The following is a 27,971-nucleotide window of genomic DNA, read 5'->3' as shown; positions in this document are numbered from 1 at the left end:
TGTGCAAGTGTGCGAGCCCCGAGAGAGTGCTTTTAGTTGGCTTCCCTCGCGGCGCTGCTCGCACATCTCCATCTCCATCTCCATGGAGCCCCGGTTATAATTGAAATGGCGCTCGTGGCCGCGGGCAGCTCGCCGGGGCGCTTTCCCGCTCCACACCGCCCGTCCGCACACGTCATTCGCTTTTAAGGGCCTGCGGGAAAACTACGCGCGCACAATGCGGGATCCCGGCGACTGAGAAGGGACCGGAGCGGAACGAGGGGAGAACGGCTCGCGGAGTCTCGCCGCTTCGAGCACGAGCGTTTCTTTTACACGCACTTTTATCAACAAGTTAGAGCGCGCGTCCGCCGAAGGAGTCAGACGGGCACTTTACACTTCGCCTAAAACGCCCGAGCAAATATTATTGTAGCACATTAAATCAGACGAAATGACAGTTATTACAATCTGATCTGCCCATGTCGCGCGTTCGTCTGAGCGACACGAGGATACTTCTGGTTCGGAACGGCATTACTAGAACCGCGATTTGACACCGTGACAAAAGCTCGCCTGTTCCTTCTATTTTGTTGCTTTATAATAGAGGATAAAACTCATGAGTGAGCCCGCTCTTGGCTCATCCTACTTATGTGGAGGCAAAGAGGAGAAGGAGCGCGTTCTTGCCGCTGCGGAGAGCCCGGGCGCGGCTCACTCGAGCTAATTGTGCTCTAATCCGCGCCCAGAGGCACTCCGGAGCCCCCGGCCGCTGCTCCTCCAGCGCCGCTCTCGCTGGGAGCCGATCGCTGGCTGCCAGCCTCCTGCCGCTCGGACCCACTTCACTAGGGGAAAGAGGGAGCGCGGCGCCGGACACAGACAGAGCCCGCAGCTCGAGCCTGGTGCCCCGGAGAAGGAAGGAGCGCTGCCGCCCGGATCCAGGTAGGAGACTCAGAGTACCGCGCGGTCCTGCTGTCCCCCCCGAACCCCCCTGCTGTCCTCCCCGACCGACGATGTCCCTCTGTCGGACGAGCCGGAGCGCCGCGGTCGTGAGGGCGCTTAAGCACGCGCGTGTCACTGGGTGAAGCTCACTCACTGTGCGCGCTGGCACTCTTTCTTTCGCCATCCGTGCCGTGCCGTGCGCGTCTCAGCGAGGTCGCACGAACTTGCGACAAAGCGGGTGGGACTCTTCCCTGCTCGGACTTGAGATGTTGCAAACAGCTCCGCTGCTCACTCCGTACCTCTGACTGTGATTAACTGTCTCCAGTGTGTGTGTGTGTGTGTGTGTGTGTGTGTGTGTGTTGTTAACTGTACCGATCACCCCTTCTCTGCACATCTTCATGATCTTGTCACTGGAAAAGCCCGGGGAGGTCAGCAGGTGGCATAGTGGTTAGCGCTGCCATCCTCCTGCTGTAATACCCATGATCAAAGTACTTACCCTGAATGATGCGGTAGAAATAACCCTCCTCTTTAAATGATAAACCACTTTTAAAGACTTAATATTGTAAAAGTTGCTGTGGAGAAAAGCTTCGGATAAATAGCTGTAAAACCCAAGTGCAGTTTTACCCTTCAGTTCACCTGTGTTTGTGTGTGTATCTATGAGTGAAAGAGCGCGAGCGAGAGAGAGAGAGAGACGCCATATTGCGATGGTGGCACTTTCACACCAAGGTACCAGTGTGTGAGGTTGACAGGGGCGCGCGCGCACACACACACACACACACACACACACACACACACACACACACACACACACACACACACACACTCCTCACAGTGTGACAAAATAACTGGACAAGTTTACAGCATGTTTCTGTCAGCATGTTCACAGATTGAGTGGAGGGCATGTGGTCTTGTGTGAACTGAACACGAACACACACACACACACACACACACACACACACACACACAGAGTGTTTAGTTTCTTGTGTACTGTTTCTCATTGCACTCTTTCTGTGTTTACACTTTTTACTGCCGGCCACGTGGTCAGTGCGGTCCCCAAAACAGGACAGTATGGATGCCAGGGAGCACGTGGACCCCCGAATCGAAACCCTGAACACTTTTAACTTGGTCCCTGGTCTGAGTACACAGAAAATAATACAGTAATAAAAACCCCTTCTGAACATGGGCCACTTAAAAAAAATTAATTCCCTTGTTTGTTACAAAGACTCGGTTGCTTTCTGACACCACTGTGTGTGTTTTATAATGTTTTCCCCCTCTCTTTCCTTCCCTCCAGCCATTCCTTTATTTTCAGGTAACCCTTCACCTCACACCCCTCCCCCTCTGGCTCCAGCTCCCATTTTGGGTGTGTATGTGTGTGTGTGTGTGTGTGCCGTATTCCCCCGGCACGATCAGTGCTGGTTCACATGCCCCGTGGCTGTATGAAGAGGTGGGATGGCTTCACGCGCCCAACAGTTCTTAAGTCTTTTGAAGTCTTTCTTTCAGTGGGATCTGAAACACTCCATGCAGAGTGTGTATTCATCACTGAGCCGCGTTCCTGAAGGCTTCGAGCGTGGTGAGGCGGGCTACACCCTGGAAAATTCTGAGCTTGTTCAGCATTCTGTGCCCCGGGGGGAAGCTTGCCTAGGGCAGAAGCCCTGAGTGGAGCTGCACCAACAACCCGCTGATGGCCTTTCGTGGTTACAATAAGAGCTGAGCAAACGAGCGCGGAAATGGCTGTGGGCCCTGTTGACCCGGCTGGCACAGTCGCCCTGCCCTTTGCCGGTGATGCCTGTGAGGTCTTAGTAACGGAGTAGTTCGGAAGCTGCTGGTTCAGGAAGTCCTGGGAACAGTGAAATTGCAGCGCAGTGGGGTGTGAACCCTCGGCACTTGGTAAAATGTGTGCGGCCAAATCGATTTACATTTCTTAAGCTGACGCTTTTCTCCGGAGCAACCTACAACAGTAAGCTTCATACACTTATTTACCCATTTTGTACAGCTGGGTAGTTTTTACTGTATGAATTCTAGGTAAGTGCTTAATCAAGGGTCCGACAGCAGGAGGGTAAGATTCAAACCTGCAAAGGAAGTAGTTTATCCACCACAATGTCAACTGTCCCTTAGGCGAATCACGTTATTCCGTTACAAATATTTACAAAAACTTTTAAATGTCTCTCTGGAAAAAATATTTTGCAAGAATTTTCTTTTTCCTGTGCAGTTTTGGCATTGGGTATATTTTTAACCCTGAATGTTATTACAGTTCTGAAATAAATTTATATTGTGGCACGCAGCGCCATGGGTTTGGATGGGGCAAAGGAGGACGCGGAGGCAGCGTTCATAGCGAACGGTTTATTTGAACACCAACACAAAGGGAATAATACTCTCGGTCCAAGGACCCCTTTTCCTCCAAGACCTGCGCTTATAACCAGCCTGCCTTAGCGTCCCTAAGCTCTCCCAACACAGTGGCAGTCACAGGCAAGCCACCATTTCCCCCCGAAGTGGCCCCAGCGGTTACCACCATTTAACATTATTTCCCATAATGCAACTATCTACATTTAAACAGTAACGCGGGTCGTTACAATATAACAAATGTTTTACTAATACTGTGGGGAAAAAAATGGTTGCTCACCCCAGTTGAAAGTTGCCAGTGTTGCGATATCTCTGTGTAGCTACTGCTTTAGTCCAATGATAAATACCTCCGCTTGCACAACTGGATTGTTTACTGTAGAAAGTCTATGTAAGTACAAGTCGTCCTTGACTTACAACATATTTAACTTACGACGACTCCAAACCTACGACAGCCATCCCATCAGCCTTATTATATTATTTTCCTATCCTGAATATGTATTAATTTCATTACGTTTGATCATAATGTCTAAATGTCGATCACTCCACGTGTTGCACATTAACATGAGCTGGTTGAAGAGGGCACCATATTTCTTATTGATTCAAGCAGTGTGTCCGTCAGCAATTACGTTTTTTTTGTAAAAGTATTGTTTTATTTACGGGGTGTTTTGCTTATAATTTAAGAAACTCTTTATTTACACCAACTAACAAGCAAAAAAGGTGAATGTGCTGCTGGTGCAGAAAGAAAAAGTAAAACAGATTTAAAGTGAAAATAATAGGTTAGCGTGAAAATATAATTATAATGCTGCACCCTTATATTATTGAATATTAGCATTATTTTAACACGAATAATGTGTGAAATTAGCACTGTGGGTCCTTGCTGTGTGAACACACTGCTTTATGAATCGGAAAAAGTGCTGCAGGAGTCTGATTTGGCAGCCGAGTTGAATAAGATAGAAGTGAAAAGAGTTTGAAAGAAGAGTTTTTGTGTTCTGAATGGAATAAAGCCAATGAAATGTATTAAAATGTTTTAAACGCAGTACAACAGATAAGCATCAGTCCAGCCTATGGTTAGCATTTGCTTTGGAAAAAGCTGTTTGACACAACATGCCAGCAGCTGGTAGTGTAGTGGTTAGCACTGGTGCCTTCATAGGCAACGGTTAGAGGTTTGAATCCCACTTCCAGCTGTAGTACCCTTAAGCATAGTACTTACCCTGAAAAGTAGAAATAATCTAGCTGTATGAACAAGTAAATAATTATAAGTTGTTTTGGAGGAAAGTGTCAGTTAAATGTACCTGGATGGCTGATTTCACTGAGTTGTTTGATTTAAGCTCATCTTATTTGGAAAGTTATTATTCATTCTTTCAAAGCCCTTTTGTGACATGTTTTATAGTTTTAAATGGGTTGTTTGCATTTTAATGAAACCGTACTGCATACTGTGCAAATCGATGCCATTTGCTTCAGTTTATAGCGAAGAAAGTAAAAACAGGGTGCTGACCGTGCAGTGTGGTTTTTTTTTTTTTTTAAAGTTTCTAAGGGTCAAACTCCAGAAACTCTCTTTCTGCGTCCTTATTACGTGTTTCTCTGCCAGCCACTGTAAACTCACCACCACATTTGCTGCTGGTGTGAACAACTGGGAGTTTGTCCTGCAAGTCCTCAACCTAAATAGTGTGGACTGGAGATCTGTTTCTAAGTCAACTTGTTCCTTAATCACAGTTCATTCGTGTCATTTGCATGGTGTAAAATGCAGTGCTGCAGTAGTGCTTTATTCTAACAGTTGAATGATTCTTGTCGAATGCATGAATGACATATGCGATTCTCTCACTTTATTTCTAGGTTGAAAGAAATGTGTGCCATAGTGATACAAATGGGAAATAACTACAAAATAATGAGGATAGCTTAGCGAAGGAAGGGTGCGAATGTGGTGCCTAGTCACACGGTTTTATTTCAATCGCTAGATGCAAGTGGACATATTGGCAAGTTTGCTCATATTTCAGGAAGTTCATAGGATGAAATGTTTTAAATGGAGGACATGCTTGCTTTCTCACAGGAAGGACGAAGCATGTCGCGTCTGTCTCTGACCCGGTCACCCGTGTCTCCCCTGGGCGCACAGGGAATCCCTTTACCAGCCCAGCTGACCAAAGCCAACGCCCCCGTCCACATTGACGTCGGGGGCCACATGTACACCAGCAGCCTGGCGACTCTAACTAAATACCCTGACTCAAGGTAAGGCCCCGGGTGCTTCCTTGCGTTTTTTTTTTTTTTGTTTGTTTTCCAAATTTTCTGCTGTCAGAATATGAAATCTGGAAGTACTATGCTTTGATTTGTGTGCAAGTTTTCTACTAGCGCCAGCTGAAGCATCAAGTGGTGTCTCATGTCTTTGGTCATTATCTGATGAGCTTTATCTGCATTGATGAACATGAACTATAATTTATTCCAATTGAGGAACAAGAATCACATTTTATTTCTATTTATTCATTTAGGTGACACTTTTCTCTAAAACACTTTATACTGTTTAAGCAGGGTAATTTTTTCCTGTATCAATTCAGCCCAAGTACCTGGAACAAAGGTACTATAGCAGGAGGCAGGATTCGAAGCTGACGCTTTTGGATGCAAGGCAACAATGTTAACCATTATGCCACTTGCTGGCCATTATAGAACATGCTGATGATAAAGGGTAGGAATATAGAGATCCATCCTATAGTGTCAGAAAATTACAGGAATGCAAACTGTCATTTACCTGCACTGTTCTGAGGTTATGGGTTTGAATCACATCCCTGCTCAACCTTGAGAGTTTGGTGCTTGCAGTGAGCCCTTTGTGGAAGATGGGTGTACTGTAAGGGGTGTACCAGAACATTGTGAAATTAATTCATACAGGTAATGAATAACAGCAAAAAACTCCTGGTGACAGGTTCCCACTCTCTCTCCAGTTTTATTTCTGCTTTTTAATGGTTACTGGATTGAAAAACTGCATTTCATACAAGAAAAATATATGTAATGGATTGTTCATGCGCTCCTATAGTCTAAGGAGCATCCAGAGAGGAGCTCACAGAAAGCCAGGTGAACATTTTATTTTTATGATTGTAGAAACAGCGCTATAATAAAGCAGTAACTTTTGTTTACCTGTATTTTAATCGAATCAGGGTACCCGGTTGTTTCTGTGGCTGCTGTTGTAGACATCAGGGAAGCCAGCAGGGAAAGGGCCTTGAGGGCACATACTCGACTTCTCCCAATTCACCACAGATGTTCTTCTTGTCTACGGTTATACTTTCAGATTGGGTCCTTCTTTTATATAAGAAAAAGTGTAAATATCTGTAAAAATGTAATAAAACATTCTTTTACTCTTCTTGTTGGTTGGATGGATGCTAATGCTAATGGCTGGTTGGTCAGAAGAGCTTTGGCTGACAGAGGGTCATGCCCAGTAACGTCACCTTTCCACTGTTATCCTCTTGTCATCCTGTCACGTTCCTCTCCATGTAAGGTGAATGATTCCCCGAGGCTATTTTTAATATTATAAACCCCATCCCAGAAAGCAGGAAGCAGACGTGTCTCAGTACACGGAGATTTCAGCTCTAAAAGCAGTGTTTTCTACAACTGTTTATTAAATCAAGTGACATTTTTAAAAATAAATGCTGCGCAGTGATTTATTTGTTAGGGCTATACCTGATGATCTGTTAATTTCATATGAAGTGTATATTTAATCGGGGGTGCGGTGGCGCAGTGGGTTGGACCGCGGTCCTGCTCTCCGGTGGGTCTGGGGTTCAAGTCCCGCTTGGGGTGCCTTGCGGCAGACTGGCATCCCGTCCTGGGTGTGTCCCCTCCGGCCTTACGCCCTGTGTTGCCGGGTAGGCTCCGGTTCCCCGTGACCCCGTAAGGGACAAGCGGTTCTGAAAATGTGTGTGTGTGTGTATATTTAATTATGAAACGCAAGTGTTAGGTTCTGTTGTTCAAGTCCTTCGTCTTCATTTACTGTTATTTTTCATTCATGCACCAAAACATTTGTTTATTTACTGTATTTGTCTTTATTCATCCCGAAGGAAATTCTTGTGCCAGAGATTGCTCAAACAGATTAAACACAACAATTAAATATAAAAGTAAAAAAAAAAAAAGCAAAGTGGAAGGTAGAAAGTGACACAGCACATGATATTACACCTTATATTACATTATTATCTTAAAATTTAAAAACAATTTAAAACAATTGCACATGATATTAAATGGTTATATTGCTAGTGATGTTGAAAGAAGTAATGAGATTGCACATAATAATTATACAGTTATACTTGGTTAGTTAATTAGTTAATTGGGCTTCTCTTATAATATGATAAGTTATTTAGGTTTTCTATGACTCCCTCTATCACTAGAAGGCATGCGGCGAAGCACTATGGAGAGCCCTAAGGTAGGTGGCTCTAGTAGACCTTTACAGTGACAACAAGGCAGCAAAAGCTTCAATTATGGGTCTTAGTGTCCTCAAACTGATTAAAGAAGGTAACTTTTCAAACAGTACAACTCCACTGGGATCTGTGGAGGTTTTTCCCAGCAGGACATGTACTTGTTTAACACTTTGGGAGTGCGTCATTCCAAAATAACCGGACATTCCTAAATAGTTAACGTTCTGCCTGCAAGCCCTCCTTAACAAGTAGGCTAGTGTCTCTAAGCTTTAATAGCCCTGTCTTACCGAACACTTGGAAAAACATGGAGCTTGTTGTCTATGGTGTTTACAGAGCATGACGTTTCTTCTGTATCAAAGTTAGGCCATAAAAAAATCTTGATTTCCTCAACGTGGGTGGCACACCCGCCCACCCCTGTACTCCAGGGCGTTCAAAGGCTCTCGGGGCATTTCACAACCAAAAATACATGTAATGGGTTGCTCACGCTCTTCAAGAAATGTGGAAATTGTCACACACTCCAGGTTTTAAGCTGTTGTTCAGTATATTAACCATATGAAACGCTAGGAGAGTGTATTGCAGAGGCCAGATGTGATTGATGCACTGACAGTGTTTTGACTGTACAACCTCGGAGCTACGTTTTTTAGTTTTTTTTTTTAAATGCTATGCTCAAATTGGAATTTATCTTATTCCCTTGAATTGTTCTAATAAAAAATACAATAGATGCACTTGTTAATTGTATCTCCAACCTTCAGGAATGATTATTAATAATCTCAGAATTGGCCTTGGGAGGAACTGGGAGGGGGGGAATTATTATTAGTATTATTATTATTATTATTATTACTGTGATGGACTGGCATCCCATCCAGGGTGTGGCCCCCCCACCCCTTCAACCTTGTGCCCAGTGTCTCCGGGATAGGCTCTGGCTCACTGAGACCACACTTGGGACAAGTGGTTATTGATATTGGTTGAAATTATTATTATTGAAGGAATACAGTAGGTTATTGAGCAATAACTAAAAAAAAAGTCATACAATAAAACATCTCGCATATTTTGCTTGGCTTAAAGGCAGGGGTGTCCACCTAACAATTGCAGACAGTAACATAGTGGTTAGAGCTGTTGCCTTGAGACCCAAAGGTTACAGGTTTTAATCCCACCTCCAGCTGTAGTACAATGAACAATATACTTCCCCTAAATTGCTCCTGTAAAAATTACCCAGTTGTATAAATTAATAAATAATAGCTTAACATTGTAAATTGCTTTGGACGAAAGCATCAGCTAAATGAGTAAATGTAATATAGACACTGGATTAAGACAAAATGATCCTTTTATTTTTAAAACGTACACTGTGAAGCTTGTTGAACAAAGTGTGCATCAGGAGCTGTACTACAGCCAGCACTGATTATCTCGTAGTACATTTATGAAATTAGCTGGCTGTCAGCTATACAGTCTTTGCAAATTCTGGAGTCAGCAAAACGTAAAACTGTAAGTTGCAATATTGCGGTGTGGGGTCTGAATCGAAATCAGGATGGGAACTTCATGATATGACACTTGTTTTGTAATAAATGCTGCTGTTGACTGTTGTTAAAGAGGTTGTTTCATTGTAATGTCTTTGAGTAAAACCCGTTTTCTGCAATTTTTTTCACCTACTTTTAAAAAGTTAATTGCACATTTGCTCCTAACTTTTACATTAAATTAGCCCCAGAATTTCATGGTTTCAGATGACAGCTCCACATGGTGTCAGGATTCAGTTTAAGCACTGTTCTTAAAGTAAAAGATTTGAATTCAGTGATTTCTTTTAATAGATTGCCAGATTAATTATGCACAGAGTGAAAAGAAACTTGGCGTCATAAGTAATGTGGGGGCATTTATCTTCTCTGGGGTTGCCAAAGCTCACCCCCGAATCCCTGCTGCTTTACTGTTTCACTCTGTGGAGGTCTGTGGAATGGCAGAAGTCTCCAAAAACACACACAGGCAATGAGTACATATCTTTATGCATATGTAATGCATATGTATTTCCAAATTTATTGGGATCTGAACTGTACCACCTGCAACCCCAGTTGACCATCACATACACACTTGGAGTAGACAGCAGAAATCCACAGCAGCCCCTTCTCCAGCAGCACCAGGAGGATCTTAGATCATAGCCACTCAGGAGGACTGACTTGAAGAAATGAAAGCAAAAAACAAACAAACCACCTGTTTGACATGGAAGAAAAAAGGAACACATCTGTCAGATGTTGGGGGTTCGATGCCTTTCTGGGGTTTGCTGAAACACAGAGAAGAAGAGTCTGGGAGAAGGGCAGAGGGAAAAGAAAAGAAAAACAGGCAGCATTTTAATTGCTTTTTAAAAAAAATTGGAGATGAAAAACAGAGATGGCCCCGAGCAGTATGGTGAAATTCTAGCTGGAAGAATTGCAAGACCATATGAGAAAGGACCACCTCAGGCACATCAGTGAGATGAGTATTGGTTTTTTTATAAAGCATTTTGCATCGATTTCCAGAAAGGGAAAGAAGGAGAGAGGGAGTGAGAGGAAAGGGTACAATCTGCTGCATGACTCAGTGGCAAGAAGCACATGGACATGTAGAGGTGGAGCTGCTCCAACAGGCTGGGTCCACATGGATGGGAACTGGCATCACACACATGCACACAGGAACCTGGGAACTTTGCCTGAATTCCTCTTAAAGCTTTCAATCATGAAGTCGACAGCACTGTCTGTGTTCAAATTCTCACCACGTCTGACGTCCAGACTTGTACCGGAGCTCAATATGTGTAGGACATGTTGAGCAAGGACAGCCCACACATGGACTCACTTCAAGGACTTCCATGTGTGATTCTGCGTTTAATTACTCACATAGCAAAGCAGTATTTGTATTTGACATGATTTCAATATAATTATTACACACACACACACACACACAGAGGCTGAAACCGCTTGTCCCAAGCAGGGTCATGGCAAGCCGGAGTCTAACCCGGCAGCACAGGGCTAGAGGGGGAGTGGACACACCCAAGACAGGATGCCAGTCCATCACAAGGCACCCCAAGCAGGACTCAAACCCCAGACCCACCAGAGAGCAGGACCCAGCCAAACCCACTGTGCCACCGCACCCCTCATAATTATTACATTACATTACATTACATTATCTGAACCGCTTGTCCCATACGGGGTCACAGGGAACCGGAGCCTACCCAGCAACACAGGGCGTAAGGCTGGAGGGGGAGGAGACACACCCAGGACGGGATGCCAATCTGTCGCAAGGCACCCCAAGCGGGACCTGAACCCTAGACCCACCGGAGAGCAGGACCCAGTCCAACCCACTGTGCCACCACCCATAATTATTAATTCATGTTAATTTTAAGTGCTTCAACAAAGGCTTTTCATACAGAAATTCTGAGTTACAAGCAAACGTAATTTGCACCCTAAAATTTACATAACAGATTAACAGCTTGCATTTATGAGAAGTGCCTAGCAAGAACTGAAATTTCAATTTGAAACGGTCACTAATGATAACTGCTTATCCTATGGCATGGTCACATTGGTCCAGCACCTATCTGGGATACAGGTTTGAGGGGCAGCAAGCGCTCTGGTGGTTAGTACTAGAGGTTTTTGATATAGAGGCTGCAGGTTCAAATCCCGCATATTCCTGTAGTATCCCTGATCAAGGCACTTGCCCTGAAGTGTTCCAGTGATACGGTGATCCACCTGTATTAATGGATAAACCAGTGTAAGAAGTGTAACATTTTAATTTAGTTTGGAGAAAAGCATCAGGTAAATAAATATAAAATATAAAGCTTCATTTGATGATTTACCCATTTATATAGCAGAGTAATTTTTACTGAATCAATTCAGGGTAATTACCTTGATCAAGGGTATATAAATGGCTGTGTAAATGGGGAAAATCATTTTAAGTGTAAACGTTATAAATGAACATTGTAAATCACTGTAAACTTAACATTGTAAGTTGCTTTGGGGAAAAGTATCATCTAAATGAGTAAATGTAAATTGATGGGACAGCAGGCTAGTCATGCTAAGGGCAATTTTAGAGTCATCAGGTAACCTGAAGCTTTTGGCTTTGGACTGTGAGGAGAAACTGGACCATGAGACAAACATGCAAACTCTGCACAGAGGGATCTGGATTTGAACCCATGACAAGAACAGAATAGCGAAATAAAATAAGGGAAAATAATGGTAATATAAGAATGAGGAGGGGGGGGGGTGCGGTGGCGCAGCGGGCTTAACCTGTGCCTGTTCTCTGGTGGGTCTGGGATTTGAGTCCTGCTTGGGGTGCCTTGCAACAGACTCAGACTGGCGTCCTGTCCAGAGTGCGTCCTCACCCCCTCCAGCCCTGCACCTTGTGTTGCCAGGCTAGGCTCTGGCTTGCCGCAGCCCCGCTTGGGACAAGCGGCTTCAGTCAATGTGTGTGTGTGTGTGTGTGTGTGTGTGTGAATAAGGAAAGAGGAAACTGGTAGTGTGGAAATGTATTATGTGTAAGCAATTTTGAACACATGGGTCTTAAGCCTGGATTGAAAGTGTAGTTCTCATTTTGTAAATTTAGTTTTCACTAAGATTTTCCCCATGTTTAGAAGTTAAGGCTGAAATGTTTAAATTTGTTGGGTGCACCTCTCATGGCTCAGGAACACATCATCATCATCATCATCAGTTTTTCCACAAACTACTTGTTATGTGAGGGAGGCATGTATTTGCATCTTTGAGCAGCAAACTGGCAGATAAGGCATTTGAAATTCATCAGTCATAAGTATAAAATGCACGTATAATTTAATTCTTTTTCTGGTTTTTTACTGGTATTTATACAAAAGCTGTTTCATCGTCCAACCCCACGGTGGTGTTTGAACAAATCAACCAGCACAAGGAAATATCCCTTCAACCTCTTTTACTGGATTTTTATATTAACTGGAATCTCTACAGAAAACTAGGTGCTTTTCATAGGTCTTATCCAGACATGCTCACATTGACCTCCCAATTTCCATATTTCCAGTGATTTATCATGTACACACTCTCTTGACCTCCCAGTAATGATTACATTCTTTACTGTTATGGACATCCTGTCAGTGAAGGTTACCATAACTCCTATTACTTTGTCACTGATTAAAGGAGGTTAATTTCTTTATCATACATCAATAAAGGCTGAGCAGAATAAACTGAAGGTTGACAATTACTGTCTCGTTGTCTGTCATCTGGCCACGTGCCCATATGAATGCATAAACGGTGAAAAAAGTAAATAATAAAGATGAGGAAATAGTAATTGGCAGCTTTACTAAAGAAGAGTGAGAAGACAGGAGTCCATGTGATGTTAATTGTCTACCTTCAGTCTGGCTGTAGAGCTGACAGTTGTGTGTTGTGTGGTCAGGAGCATTTTATGGAAAAAGTTTGCATGGTATTGTAAAATTATATATTGAGTGTTCATGAACAGTGTTCAAAAAATATTTTTCTCTGCTCTTTTTTCCTTGCTTTTTATTAGGTGTATCTTCTGAGCCATAGCATGACAAGCTGATGCATGAAAAGTGGTGCAATTGTAAAGCAAAATAAACAGCATGCAACATCCCATCACCCTCTTGTACTATCTTTTTAATATCTTTGTAAGTTCAGTATTACCAATATTTATATAATAGATAGCGAATAAATAAAATAAAAAGTTTAGGCACTATGTTTGATCTTGAATTTCATTAGAGTTCTGAATTAAATTAGTTTTTTTGTCTTTTTTTTCATAACAGTGTGCCATTTGTGCTTGACTGGCCAGAAATGACCAGTAAAAATTGGTTGCCCACCCCTGATTTAGCTCTGTGATCTGCATTGGTCTGCCTTCACAAATTATTGTTTTATTATGCTTATGATGCACCCATTTGTATACGCCAAGTTGTATGTTGCTCTGGAGAAAAATGCCAAATATATACATGTAATTTGTGGTATAAAGTGTGGTCCCCCAGAGTTCCAGGGTAGACATACATATTAGTCTTACCTTTAATTCAAACTAAAACGACACAGTTATAATTTCTCTCCACGTCCTTTCTGATGTCATATCAATATATTTGTGTTCCTACAGTTCCCGCAGTGTGGACATTTCAAGCAAGTTCTCGAATAAAAGGAGCTGGCTCGAGGCTCTTTGTTGTACCTAGGATGCTAATTCATGCCGTTGAATAACAATACAAGGCTAACATTTACTGTATTTAAAAGCGCATCTTTGGTGTTTGTTGGCAGAATCAGCCGTCTGTTTAACGGCACAGAGCCCATTGTGCTGGACAGCTTGAAGCAGCACTACTTCATTGACCGGGATGGAGAGATATTCCGGTACATCCTCAGTTTCCTGCGCACCTGCAAACTGCTCCTCCCAGATGACTTCAAGGTAACTATGAAGAAAAGCAATAATTAAAAATATGTCCTTATAGATGAGCATACTGGTATGTTCTTCTCTGAATGAGGCTTCAGGAAACTGGCCTTTTTTTTTGTACTGGAATCCCTGTGGCCATTCCTCTGTTAGGGTTTTTAATGTCTCTAATGCAGTTGCTGATCGTAACGTAGGCCTGTACTTCTAATTAAACCATCAGTGACATAAGACATGGAACAAGTTTGGACATTGTTTAAACTGTAGGTGGACTGGTGCCCCAACGAAGTTCAAGTAACTCTCTAATTATATCTATGCTGTGGGGGTGAATGTTGATTGGCTTGCTTACAGCTAAATTCATGGCTGTGGTGACAGGGTAATTCAACTCATACGTTATTCATATGTTGTTCTTTGTTAGCTGTGGTAGGAATCTGTACTGTTGTTTATTTCATTTTCATAAGCAATAAAAATGATTAATTTCTTTCTTTTCACTGCCTAACGTACCAAGTGAGAGTCTCACCATCATATAATATTTGTACACTTATTCCCCGTTAACTGGCCCTAACTACTTCCTGTCCACATAATGAAAAACTGGGTAATGAAATTATTTATTCCATTATTTCTCATGGAGAAAAATTCGAATTTGTTGTAATCCCTTCCCAAGTTCACTCCAAAATCACCCTTAATGATTTCTAATACCATAGAGGAAGGGTAGTTTAAAGCAATAATTTAGGAAGAAGAACAGTAATGTTATAATGTGACCATGTTACCTTTTTGCAGTTTGTTCCTGGAAGAAATAAAACATTAGTTTTTTTCATCAAATCACATCCGTGTAGCTTTTGAATCGCATATGGTTGTATGTAAAATATATGTCTATGTAAAAAATCTTTCTCATTATTCTACGTTGGAGTTTTTTAAGTCTGTGTTTGGAATAGGGCAAAGAACAATGGATTTTCGTTTTATTTCATAATATTTTATGTTTAACTTATTTTTTCTGCTATTGCAAATTATGAATATATGCAGAAATTAAAGATTTGTTATTTTATAGTTGCAATTCTTAAGGTTTACCGAGTCTATGAGGCAAAGCCAAGCTAATCAGGGAAATGTATATAATTTTTTTTTTTTTTTTGTTTTTTTTTAGAAATAATGATTTCATTAAGTAACCTTACCATGATTGGTGTGCATAGACTGGCTTGAGGAACAGAAAGTTTATGGTGACGTTGAAATAAATTAATAATTACAGCATAATGGTTCAAACCCATATGCAAACAAGACAGTAGAGTGCCAGACTGCAACTGAGAGTGTGGATTTGCTGTTCCCAGAATGCAGTGCATCTCACTGTGTCTCTGGTGCAATTTTTAAATGGCAGCCTCCATTTATTGTGCTTGACTGAATTTTGTGGGTTGTGCTTTGCCTCAGACCAGATAAATGAAAATCTAGACCGATTAACCGTAGCTGGTGGTGTTAATGACTGCGGAATGGTTTTGTCAGGAGATCAAATGTAGGGGATGAGTATGTGTATACATTTTATAGAATCATGAAATCATGGGAAATTGTAAAGGGGAATGGGGCCTCGTGTTTAATGTACTGTTTACTAGGAATGCTTTTTTTTGACAAGATGTGTATGATGATGAGTACTGTGGCTCTTCAGCTAATGAAAAGAATTGGGAATTCTATTCGTAAATTAATATGTTTGTAAAGCCAAAGTCACTTTTATTACTACTTCACAATCAAAAATTATTCTTCAAATAATTTTATTTTTAAAAAAATTGTAATTATTTTTAATAATTGTTATTATTGTTCATATATTCAGACCTTGTAAAAGCAACACTTTATGAACCTAGTACTTGAATGGTGCAAAGGTTCGATACCTGCCCAAGACATAAAGTATTTTAGGTGGGTAGGTGACTTGATTTGCCCATAGTGTGTCTTACACCTATGGGTAGATACTGCTAACTAGTTGATTTCATGGTGTCTACAATTCTTTGTCAACTTGGACAAAGGTGTCAACTCAATGAATTAATAATAATTACACAGAATATTCCTCCTGTTCAAGCTCTCTTTGGAATGCCTAAAATTTTCTTTATACCATGTGTTTATAACCAGAATATTTGAGTCTTTAATTCTTTACAAATGCAGCGTATAAAGTGGACCAAGTACTATGACTGTTAAAAACTAGAAATTTAGGAGTATATCATATACTTATATTTGTGCCTTGAAGTTTTAACTCTTCATCTGGGAAATACAGTATGTTCTCATGACAAGAAAGAAATGTTTGTGATATGGTTGCAGGTGCCCACCATTGTAGGTGGGTCTCATTCAAGGTCTCCTTTCTCTTCTGCGTTAAGCACTGCTCTGTAGCTGCGAACGCAGCTGTCTCCACTACTGAACGTGAGCTTGTTGGCATGTTCACGCTGATCACCTCGAGATACTTGAGATCCACCAGCGCTTGTCTTTCAGCACAGAGGGTTTGATGAAGTGGGGCTCTCAGGTGAGGCATGGCTCTCTGTCTCACTGTAAATTTTGCTGCTCCCTGACAGGCCTGCCCGGACAGCTCCGCTTTGACCGTGAGACGGGGGGGAGCTGAAAGCATCAGACCGGTTTAGCTGCAGTGGTTTGTGGGGTGCTATAGTTTGTGTCTGGCCACCAGTGTTACATCCAGTTCTGGAGACAGACCAGGTCATCTCCGCTCACCTGAATGAAAGCCCTGTAAATGCAGGTACACAGTGCCCCAGCTCAGGACACAGCCCCTCTGGAGGGAGATGAGATCAGTCAGCCAGTCCAGTGTCACAGACAGAGGTTCTTGGCAGTGTCTTTGCTGAGGTGGATTCTGGGTTTCTTAAGAGAAGTCAGCTTAAATTGCTTCTCACTACAGAATTTGGACAGCAGGTGGCATAGTGATTAGAGCTTTTGGACTTGGAGGAGACAGGCTTGAATACCACCTCCTGCTGTAGTACCGTTGATCATGGTACATACTCTGAATTGATAGAGTAAAAATTACCCGGCTATATAAATGGGTAAATCACAGTAAGTCACTTTGGAGAAAAGCATCAGCTAAATTAATAAATGTAAATGTAGAATTTAAGTTGTTATTAGTAATTTGTTAAATTATGCTAGTGGCTTTGATTAGTTATTTTATTTTTGTTTTGTATTTTTGAGCATCACAGAAGTGGGACTCATGGAAATAACCTCTTTTATTAGCTTCTTCTCTTGTGATATAATGGAAATAGTATTTTACAAACTATAATGCACTATGATCCAAGTTTTATGTATGAAATCAATCTACATTTTGGTTTATTGTCTAAGACTGTTAAACTGCAATGTGCATTTTGGTGAACAGTTTTATGGCTTTGTTTAGTAACGCTGTGATAATATTCTTATTTGCATTACACATGTGTATTTCCAGCAATCTTTTGTGATTAAAATATTTGCGGCAAGGCACTTCTGAGTGTTCGCACATTTATGATTTCAGTATAAGGGCCAGTTTTTATTTGGTAAATTTTTTGCTTCTAGGTATTTCACTCATTTTTCAGTACACTAACCTACATACTTTATTTGAAGTTTTTGCAATGCCAAATAAAAGTTCAAAGTTCAGAGGAGGAGAACCAGGTGAGGACACAAGTATCAGAATTACACCAAGAATCATACAGAGGCAATTGACTCATTATTATTTTTTCATTGTTAGAGATAATTTACAAGACGGAGCTAATGCAGGTGAATTTAAGTGGTTGGAAGGAGGTGTGTGAAACTTAAGAATCTGCACTTTTGTGCTATGAATGTGTCCAGCACACTTCTGCCAATACAGCTGGTAACTTATAAACTTACCCACCTTTTAGAGAATTTACAGGTGGGTACCTACTCTTCATTTACCACCCAGTTATAGAAGAAAATGCACTTAAAACACAGAAAACAAATTGACAATTAGTGACAGTCTTGAGACGTGTCCTTAATAATTATTTTTAAAACGAGAGTTATTTTTAAGATTGCTCTCAGAAGCCCGTGACTCTATTTCGTACTGTATCTGATTGCTCCAAGACATGAAAGCGTTCCTGGGCCCTTGCAGGCAGAAGATAATGATGGGCTGTGGCAGTCGGGCACGTCTGCTCTTAGACTTTGCCTCGCTCTTATACCTTGCTTCATGGCTTTTATTATTTCTTCAATTATTTGTGTGTAGTAGCACACACAAAGATGGAGTGAAAATATAAAATATCTGGAACAAGTTTAAATGTAGGTTTCTTGTTTCATTCTTCCTCAGTTTAAGGGTGTTTTACTTTCTAGTTCTGCTGGATTGCTCTCATCTTACACAGAAAAACGTAAATTTAGCTCTTCCTATTCCCGTCCTTGGCTTTGAGATGGTCAGGCATTATTCCATCTTAGAGACTTTGCCTTACCGATGGGTGATGAGGATACAGTAATCCCTGTCTCTCTCTTTGTTATTTGGGCAGGTTGGAATTACGCTGCTGCCTTCTTCCTTGCTGGCAGACAGCCTTGTTAAAAACACCAATCCCTCTTTCCACTTTCTCTGAATCCAAAAGGTGCTGGGCCCTGAAGGGGAGCCCTGGTGCACACCGGCTGCATGAGGATTGGCGTAACAGCTCCTCATCACGTTCCTCTGAGAGTTTCAGCACAATGAGGTCTGCCTTATGTGCTCAGCATGGCTCAATATTAAGGATGATGATATGTAGAATTTACTCACAGACCTTCGTGAAAGATGCCACGAGGGGCTGCTGACATTAATAGCATCACACATTTACTGGTGTTCTGAAATGAGTGTTCAGTCACTCAACCAGTCAGACTGAATTGCTGTTTTTTCTTTCCCCAACTGTTGATATTTATATTAAATTAGTAATACATCATTCCACTGAGGACCTTGGTGACAGACAAAACATGTCATTGCAGCGTATTCTTTTGCATTTTGTGGTTGTGGGGCTTACATAACATAACACACACACACACACACACACACACACACATTTTCAGAACCGCTTGTCCCGTACAGGGTCACGGGGAACCGGAGCCTACCCGGCAACACAGGGCGTAAGGCCGGAGGGGGAAGGGGACACACCCAGGACGGGACGCCAGTCCGTCACAAGGCACCCCAAGCGGGACTCGAACCCCAGACCCACCGGAGAGTAGGACTGCGGTCCAACCCACTGCGCCACCGCACCCCCATAACATAACAGTGAACTCTAAATTTTATGTGTTCATGGTATTTTTCAAGGGCACTTTTCAATTCCTTTTATGACTTGAAAGTACACAAACACACACAACATCAGAAACCGCTTGTCCCAGAGAGCCAGTGCCTAACCCGGCAGCACAGGGCATAAGGCTGGAGGGGGAGGGGACACACCCAGGACGGGACACCAGTCCGTCACAAGGCACCTCAAGCGGGACTCGAACCCCAGACCCACTGGAGAGCAGGACCCGGTCCAACCCATGGCGCCACCTCGCCCCCTCCCAGTTTAATATCAGTGAAAGTTTTTATTATTATTATTCACTAGTAGTAGTGGTATTTATCATTTAGCTGATGTTTTTTCTCCAAAGGGACTTAAGTGAGTGTTCAGCTACTTACAGAGTTTACCCCTTTCGTACAGCTTCTCAGTTATTTAAATCATTATGAAAATGTACTAGCCTAGGACACGTCAAAATTGTGCTTTTATTGGTGGCATTTGCAGAAACGGTGATAGGAGGGAAAACATTGAGAGAATTTAACACAGGGATTGGCTGGATGGCACAAATAAGGGGTAATGGGGACATTCTCCCTGCTGACATTTATTAATTTAGCTGACACTTTTTTTCCAAAGTGACTTACAATGTTAAACTACCCTAGAACTATTTACCCATTTATACAGCTGGGTAATTTCACTGGAGCAATTTAGGTTAAGTATCTTGCTAAATACCTTTGGATCCAAAAGCAGCAGCTCTAACCACTACACGATCAACAGCCCCAAGCCGTAGTCATATAAACAACTTCACCATAAACATCTATGAGTCAAATTATTGAAACGTCTCCATCTAGTGCACTGTCTCTCGAACCCTGTGCTTGTGAGGTAGGCTCCAGACCTTTGTGATTGTGCACTGGACAAAATGGTTATTGATAATGAGTGAGTGAAAGAAAATATGTTAAAGACAGGCAAGATTTAATACTGTTACAAATACTATAAAATGTGTACTGTTATTGTCAGGTATGAAAATACCTTTTATTTTGGTTTTTTAAATTAATTTTAGGGCACACATTTTTAACCAGGAACTGATAATATTTTCCCCCACAAGAAATGATGTTAATTCACTTGCAACAGGATTTTGCCTAATGGAGTGATTTAACGGAATGAATTAGCCCCGGATGGGTCTATTTGCTATAGAGATAAGAAGTGGTAGTGTAGTCTCCAAGGACCAATGATGAAAACATTACTGGGTCATATTCCAGAAGCCACCCTGCCGTTGCACCTCAAGAGAAAGGTCCCCAAACTAAGTGTATATCTAGAGGTGAACAAATAGCTGAAAGAAAAGAATCAAAGCTAGGTGAGTGTTTTTGAACAGTAGGTGTGCTCATACACTGAAACTATTAGTACATCATGAACTTTGAGTGTAAGATAGATCGGCTGTGATTGGTCATGTCAACAGGTACCTTCAGAGGCTGTATCTGTTCATGGTTTTCCCCAGGTTTTCTCCAGGGTTCTCTATAGATGCTCCATTGCTCTGTTAGTGTGACACTGGGACATGGGTCACAGTAATGGTGCCAGATGGCACCCTTGGGGGGTAAAGGGGCTCTGGTGCTACAATTTCCCAAAGCTGTATTTTAGGGGCGGGGAGGCATGTTCTCTGCTTATTAAAGAAGAAAGTAGGTATTTTATCTCAGGATATAAGAGCACACAGTGGCGGTCTGTAAATGATCTTGTACCCGTGCTTGGGTTTTAACGTGAAAAGAGCTCAGATTTGTAAAATGTCAAGCTGTTTGAGAAGCCGTTTGAGGGGAAAGGGTTCTGATTCCTGGAGTCCCTCAAACATTTATTTGTGTGTGTATAAAAGATTTCCGTGCAAATAGCAACAAATATTCGCATCGAAAACTTCTCTATCTGCTGCCCATCTGGCCTTAATAAGAAGAGTGCAGCGGAGAGAGTGACTTGAGAGGCTGGCGAGTAGCTGCTCACATAAGTTTGCAGTCCACACCATGGGTATCCACCCCCTTTTTTTTGGCCAAGGGCAACAGTCATTGTTGTGAACGGGTTTGAATGCCACACATGTAGAAATATGTATAAGTTTTCAATACATGGCTATATTGGAAAATTATTTAATTGCATTTTATTTAACTGCCATGTGTGCTGAAGTGTCTGTGTCTAAATTTCAGTGCATTTTCATGTGATTCAATAGAATTTATAGTATTCATAGTAGGTATGGTATACTGTATACTAATTTTACAAATGTTCTTGCAGGCCACATGTTGGACACCCCTGGTCTAGACAGTGCTCCTGACCTTAACTTTTGTGTGTTTTTACTGCCATCTCTAACTACATATTTGCTTGTCTGGTGTGAGAATGAAATGATGGAGAACTCGTTTTCTTATGATTATTTTTGCATTGGGGGGACGCAGTGGTGCAGCAGGTTTGGCCTGTGCCTGCTCTCTGGTGGGTCTGGGGTTTGAGCCCTGCTTGGGGTGCCTTGCAATGGGCTGGCGTCCTGTCCTGAGTGTGTCCCCTCCCCCTCTGGCCTTGCGCCCTGTGTTGCTGGGTTAGGCTTCGGTTTGCCGCAACCCCGCTTGGGACATGCATTTTCAGCCTCTGTGTGTGTGTGTGTGTGTGTGTGTATTTTCTCATTGAAACAAGTCCTCACACCACAAGACATGCTGTGGTATCCTCCCAGCAGAGGGCAGTAGGAGTGGTCTTCTGGCCCTCACTGTACACCTGTATTGATCGATCTTTTCATAGGACTTCCACCTGCTGTACGAGGAGGCACGGTACTACCAGCTGACGCCCATGGTCAAGGAGTTGGAGCGCTGGAAGCAGGAGAGGGAGCAGCGAAAGCTGGCACCGCCCTGCGACTGCCTGGTGGTACGAGTCACGCCCGACCTGGGTGAGCGCATCGCCCTTAGCGGCGAGAAGGTGCTCATTGAGGAGATCTTTCCCGAGACGGGTGACGTCATGTGCAACTCAGTGAACGCCGGTTGGAATCAGGACCCCACGCATGTCATCCGCTTCCCGCTCAACGGCTACTGCAGGCTCAACTCGGTGCAGGTATGCCAAGATGGAGATGACGCCTTCTCCTCATACTGTACAGTACATTATGTGTTCTGTGAGGGCTCTCATCCGTGGCAGCTTTGTGCTTTTGAACTGTAGCTACGTCACCAGACACCTTGTGGTGTTTTCTGGCTTTTGCCTTGGTCTCAGCTGTTAAAGAAAATGTGTGGGATGAATGGTGTGTGCTGTGGGAATAATAATGTAGAAGCTTCAGCAGAGGATGGGCATAGGTGAAAACTCTCATTTTTGGGCACTTGGTGATACTGTGGTTAGAGCTTCCACCTCTGGACTTGGAGATTGCAAGTTTTAATCCCACCTCCTGCTGCAGTACCGTTGATCATTGCAATTATTCTGAACTGATACAATAAAATTACCTGCCTGTATAAATAGGTAAATCATTTTAAGTAGCTTCCCCAGTGAAAAGCATTGGATAAATAAATGTAAATGTTTTGTTGGTAAGAAAATGGCTATTCTGAAAACATTGACATTATGTGCATTAATTAAATCTATTAATTAAATTAATTAAATCTATTAATGTAGCAGAAACAGAACTAGGGTAGTGTAGCAGCACTGGACATGATGCAAATGTGATGACGTTCAATACATATCAGTGGAAAGACCAAGTACATGCAAAAGCATCCCCCCTCGTCCAGTAAAGCCCCGACAATCTCATCCATCAACCAACATCTAGCAAATTCCAAACAATTTCATTCACCATCTACCAACATCCAGTAAATGCCCAACATCAACCAATATCCAGAAACCCCAAACAACCACATCTACAAATACAAAAGTTAATCATTATTTCCCAAACAAGCTGCCTTTCAACATCCACCAACTTCCAGTGGTACCTCAAGCAAAAAACATTTATAAATGAAGCCACATGGCTAAAGACGAATACACGCTGCCCAGAGGTCTTTCATTCATACCTTAGTCCACTCTCTTAATACAACGTAGTCCCATACTTGGACATCTGAACATCATGCACACTCCAGTCCTTCGTACACACACCTTAACTCAACACCTCCTTGAAGAGGCAAGATAAGACCACCTGTTCCACTCTGTGGTCATGGTTGCTGTAGAACATAGTGAAAACCACAAAGAAAAGGAAACTATATGCATAATTCATACTTCAGTCCTTTTTAAGACATAGCTGCACTTCTGAAAAGACTCCACTCCAAGTGCCCGGAGCCATTTAAATACACGTATTGCATTTTTTAATGCCATACTTAGAAATTCTCAAACATCCTAAACTGGTTTATACTCTTTATAGATTTTTAAATGGCTTGCAATATAATTAATTGGCTGCATCAACGAACATTTTTCCTGCCTGTTTACAGCCGAGCTCCGTTGAAGTGGGAGCTGGCACCCGATTCAAGTCATAAATGCTTTTCCTACTGGACATCTGTGGAGTCAAATGTCATACAGTCTGCATGCCACAGCAGGGCATCCTGCCCCTCTTCCATTAATCATCTTGGAGTTTGAATGTTCACGTGAGCTACCTCCAGGTGCTCTGGTTTCATCCCATGTGTTTCAGCAGTACTGTTTACTGAAAGCCGACCATAGTGTGTCTGTATTACGCTGCACTGCTGTACAGATGTATGAAAGACTGTAGAAGGTTACTGTAGCGTATCTAACACTGTAAGTCACCTTGGATAAAGACGTCAGCTAAATGCTAGTTAATCACTGCACATGACTAAATGCACACAACCATTGCAGGCTTCATGGGGGTTTTGTCTTCAAAGAGCACCCTCCCATCAGTGAGAATACAAGTGTGCGATGCTTTCTCTGTCTGGGGCCCCAGTTTTGGAGCTTGTTAAGGTGATAAGTGAAATAAAAAAAAAGACTCAGCCTTTCAAACTCTTATGAAGGTAAAAATGTTGAGAACGAAAATTCTCTGTTGAACCACAAAATGGGTTGATCGGACTGGGCTACCAGATCAGAGGCTGGTGGAGCTCCACAGGGTGCCCTGACAGAGGAGAAACAGAGGAAATACACTCATGAAGCTCACCTGGCAACAGCAGTCACAGGAAGTACAGGACAGACAGTTTTACAGTGGGGTCATGGAGGCCGCTGACACCTCTAACATCACAGTTCAGTCACGTGTTAGTTTAGGCTTTTCTCTAAAGCGAGGTACAAATCAGAGTAAATAAAAGTGCCTTTCGTTACTGATGAAGAGTTTTAAAGACCTGTTTGCAAAATGCAACTGGCTTGTCCAACACCACTGTTTACAGTACATTTACTTTTATTCATTTAGCTGACAATGTTCTCAAAAGCAACTGAGTATTAAGCAGTTGCTGCTGGTGCACATGCATAAGTAGTAGCATATAGAATTGGTAGCTAATACAAAGGTGATGGAAGTTTATGGAGCTGTTCAGTAGTGAAATGGGTCTGAAAGAGGTGGGTTTGAGACCCTTCTTGAATGTTGAAGGGATAAAGCAGCTTTGAGGGACAGAGGGAGCTTAATCCACCATATCGGAGCCAAAATCGAGAACCTTCAAGCTTTTGATGGACCTCTTGTGAGTGGGACCACCGAGCAGCCAGAGCTGGAGGAGCACAGCACTGCTGAGAAGTAGGGAGTGAGCAGGTCCTGTAGGTACTGGAGTTCAGATCTGTTGACTGTCTGGTGGTCCATGTAGTACAAGGGAATCAGTGAGAGGAAATGACTTTTTTTAACAGCTATTAGTCTCCTACACAGACACCGTAGACTGAGGAAGTTACTCAGACTGTGCACTCACATTTATTTAGTCTTTATCCAAGGTTGACTCACTGGGAAAATACAATGACACACAGTACAAACACAGAGGAAACGGGGTAAATGGCCATTTTCCAGAATCTCGCAAGAGGCTCTCGTAATGCGGTGCAACACCAGGCGCAAGATGGGGCATCGGGAGGAAAGCTTTCTGCTTGGATGATTGGGAAAACATTTGTGGGTGGGGGGGAATGAGCCTATAACGGCGCGTGCAAACGGTCCCAGAGCGGTGGCCTTGGCCACACAATCCATCACCGTGATGGAGCACTCGCATCAGGCCAAACGCGACTTTTCCTCTGTCACGGTGACAGGGGCAGCAGGCGGAGCACCATGCCCCAGACAGCTAGCTCGTGTCGGGGACGTCCAACGCCTCGGCCGAGTCTAATCTGTCAGCGGTTGCAACCATCAATCCACGGGCAGCAGGAGCCAGGAGAATGGCGTCCAAGCCGGGGCGCCACTCAGCGCCGCTTACCGAGCTTTTCGGGGCACTCCTTTAATTACAGGTAGAAAACAACAGCAGGCTTCAGCGGGTAAAAAAAAAAACGAATGACTCGCCGCAGAGCACGGCTGTCATTTTCCACCCCGTTAAGAGTTTATCTGGAAGAATGAGAAGCTAGAGGCCCTCGGAAGAATCTGCATCCATGAGCAAATGTGCAACATGCAGGCGATGGGGTCGAGCACTGAACAAACAGGTACAGCCTGGGAGCGATTCCTTTCACGAAATTGATCTGTCGTGAATTTCTGTCCGAGCCATTTGCATAATTTTCATAATTAACGCATTCCCTCCACCCTAATAAAGTTCACCCAAATTTTAGGCAAACATGCCTAAGCGCTGACTCAGAGTAGTAGTAGGAGATAACTTGTGGAAAAATGTGTGGGGCATCTGTGTAAGTGATGAAGATGATAGTGAAACTTCAGCAGTGTCATTACTGTGAAAACAACTGAAATGGTAAAATATGGAAGGTTTAATAATTTCCATTACAGCAAACACCCACATTGTACATATGACTTTGATTCATAACTGATATGACTGTATGAATGCATGGGCCGGTGTGTTTGTTATGGGGTCCGAAAGCACAACCAGTTGTCTCTCAGGGAAACATCTCATCAGAGCTGCACCGGATGGGATGGAACCTCTTCCAGCATATCTCTTGAGTTGTTTGGGTGAGGTACCTGGTAAACTGTGGTAAAATTAAAAAGTTATGCTCAACTTTACAGATGGGATCAGGTCCCTATGGTTTTTTGCTCTAAATAACTATATTCATTTTGTGATACTTTTCTCCAAAGTAATTTATGCATTAAGCTATTTACACTGATTTACTTATTTGTACAGGAGGGTAATTTTCAATGTATCAATTCTGAGTAAGTACCCAGGTCAAGGGAACTGCAGCAGGAGGTGGAATTTGATCCTGCAATCTGTGAGCACAGAGGCCCTGCTGGTCCTGCCCTTGCGATGAGCTCCAAGTGTGGCCCAGTGTGTGCAGCCCTCATGCTAGGCTAATCTAACCTGTGCCTTTGTTCCCTGTAGGTTCTCGAGAGACTCTTCCAGAAGGGCTTCAGCGTAGTGGCATCATGTGGTGGCGGCGTCGACTCATCCCAGTTCAGCGAGTACGTCTTGTGCCGCGAGGACCGACGCTCTCTGCACGCCAACACCCCCCTCAGAATAAAGCAGGAGCCCCTGGACTAGAGGCAGTCGCAAGAGAGGGCCCCTCGGCACAGCCAGCGCTCCAGGAGGACAGAAACACGCTTGCAGCCCCACGTCCGGAACAAGACCCCAAACACAAGCAGGCGCCCTGCTTCGATCCAGCACCTCGACACAGGAGCGTCCCCAATGCTGTGGCTCTGAGACTTTGAGGAAGCATGAGGATGTGCTCTTGCACCCATGTACCTGGACTCTTTGACCCTCCCCCCAGGGCCTCCCTTCAGTGCATTCCAGTGTGCCGTGCCGTCCTGTCCCCGTGGTGCCTGTGTGTGACCGTATGTGACTATGTGTGAACTTGTTCGTGCCACTGAAAGTGGGCGGAGCTTGTGGATAGCACTGCATTGTGGGCAGAGCCACTTTGTGAGGTGACCGTGCATTGAGCATGTGTTTCCATACGGGTGGAACCAGTGTCACTCACACTTTTGTTCTGAGAGGGTTGTATCACTTTGCTCCACCATAGTAAGTGATTCCTGCAATTTCTTTAATTTGTGGGTTTGTTTTTGAAGTGGTGCACATGGAGGGTTTCTACTTTCCACTGTCATTTGTTCTGAGAAGTTCAGCAGGAGCTGCAGAAACAGAACGGCGATAACAGTGATGAAGATGATGACGGATGATGAGCTCTTGGGGCTGCATAGCTGAAGCTGTATGCTTGCTAATGTGTTCAAAGCCAGAGAAGGTGTTAAAGCTTGTTGGCAGGGATGGAGGTGTTTTCTCTGTCATTATTTCTGGTAACATTTCTAACCCGCTTGAATAAGGGCGTCGCTACAGTAAATAGGACAGGAAATTACCGTTCTCCTGTAAGGAGCACTAAAGTGAACGTTCGTCTTCGACACACTGTTGTCCCGCAAAACAACAGTAGACATTAACAGCGTAATTCACTTCTCACATATGCCATTAGGATGACTGTGCAGAAACATATGACTTACAGCAATTCACAACTTTTTAAAGAAGTTCATTCCCGTAAGAAACCGTTTAAGTGTGAATATGTGCCAAACACCTTGCATATCTCTAACTATCCCTATAAAACACATTTAATACCACAGGACAAAAAAAAAAAAAAAAAAAAAAAAAAAAAATCAACCAGTAAATAAATGTATCATACCATTATGTGGGCCACCATACAGGCTAATTCTAAGGCAGTGATTTCCTTGAATATCCTCACCCTGGGCTGCCCATTCACATGGACCTATTGTGGTTGACCCCAGAAGTCAATCCAGCTGATGTCTAATGATGGGAAAAACTAACAGTTAATAACAACATTAAAAAATACACACACACACACACACATTTTCAGAACCGCTTGTCCCATACGG

The 27,971-nt window shown here is 43.0% G+C and overlaps 1 protein-coding gene across 2 annotated transcripts; it reads left to right on the top strand.

The window, feature by feature from the left end:
* Positions 1-27,721, top strand: kctd15b (potassium channel tetramerization domain containing 15b). Of its 2 annotated transcripts, none has more exons than XM_018749680.2 (5): positions 1-906; positions 5,357-5,469; positions 13,847-13,991; positions 21,896-22,201; positions 26,485-27,721. In XM_018749680.2, the coding sequence occupies exons 2-5, from the start codon at positions 5,423-5,425 to the stop codon at positions 26,641-26,643; spliced, it is 657 nt and encodes a 218-aa protein (XP_018605196.1). In that variant the 5' UTR covers positions 1-906; positions 5,357-5,422; the 3' UTR covers positions 26,644-27,721. The 2 variants fall into 2 exon arrangements, with proteins under 2 accessions (XP_018605196.1, XP_018605195.1); XM_018749679.2 differs by having other exon boundaries at positions 5,294-5,469.
* The last annotated feature ends 250 nt before the right edge of the window (positions 27,722-27,971 follow it).

This window comes from Scleropages formosus, chromosome 5 (assembly GCF_900964775.1).
Source record: "Scleropages formosus chromosome 5, fSclFor1.1, whole genome shotgun sequence".
Taxonomy (NCBI): Eukaryota; Metazoa; Chordata; class Actinopteri; order Osteoglossiformes; family Osteoglossidae; genus Scleropages; species Scleropages formosus.
The sequence above is the reverse complement of the archived record's forward strand: the minus strand, read 5'-3'. Positions and strand labels throughout refer to the sequence as shown.

What these genes read in the sequence shown, in the direction of transcription:
- kctd15b (XM_018749679.2), top strand. Translation starts at nt 5,306, where the DNA reads ATGTCGCGTCTGTCTCTGACCCGGTCACCCGTGTCTCCCCTGGGCGCA. An exon ending in ACTAAATACCCTGACTCAAG is followed by an intron (nt 5,470 to 13,846) that starts GTAAGGCCCCGG and finishes GTTTGTTGGCAG; the next exon opens with AATCAGCCGTCTGTTTAACG. An exon ending in TCCTCCCAGATGACTTCAAG is followed by an intron (nt 13,992 to 21,895) that starts GTAACTATGAAG and finishes ATCTTTTCATAG; the next exon opens with GACTTCCACCTGCTGTACGA.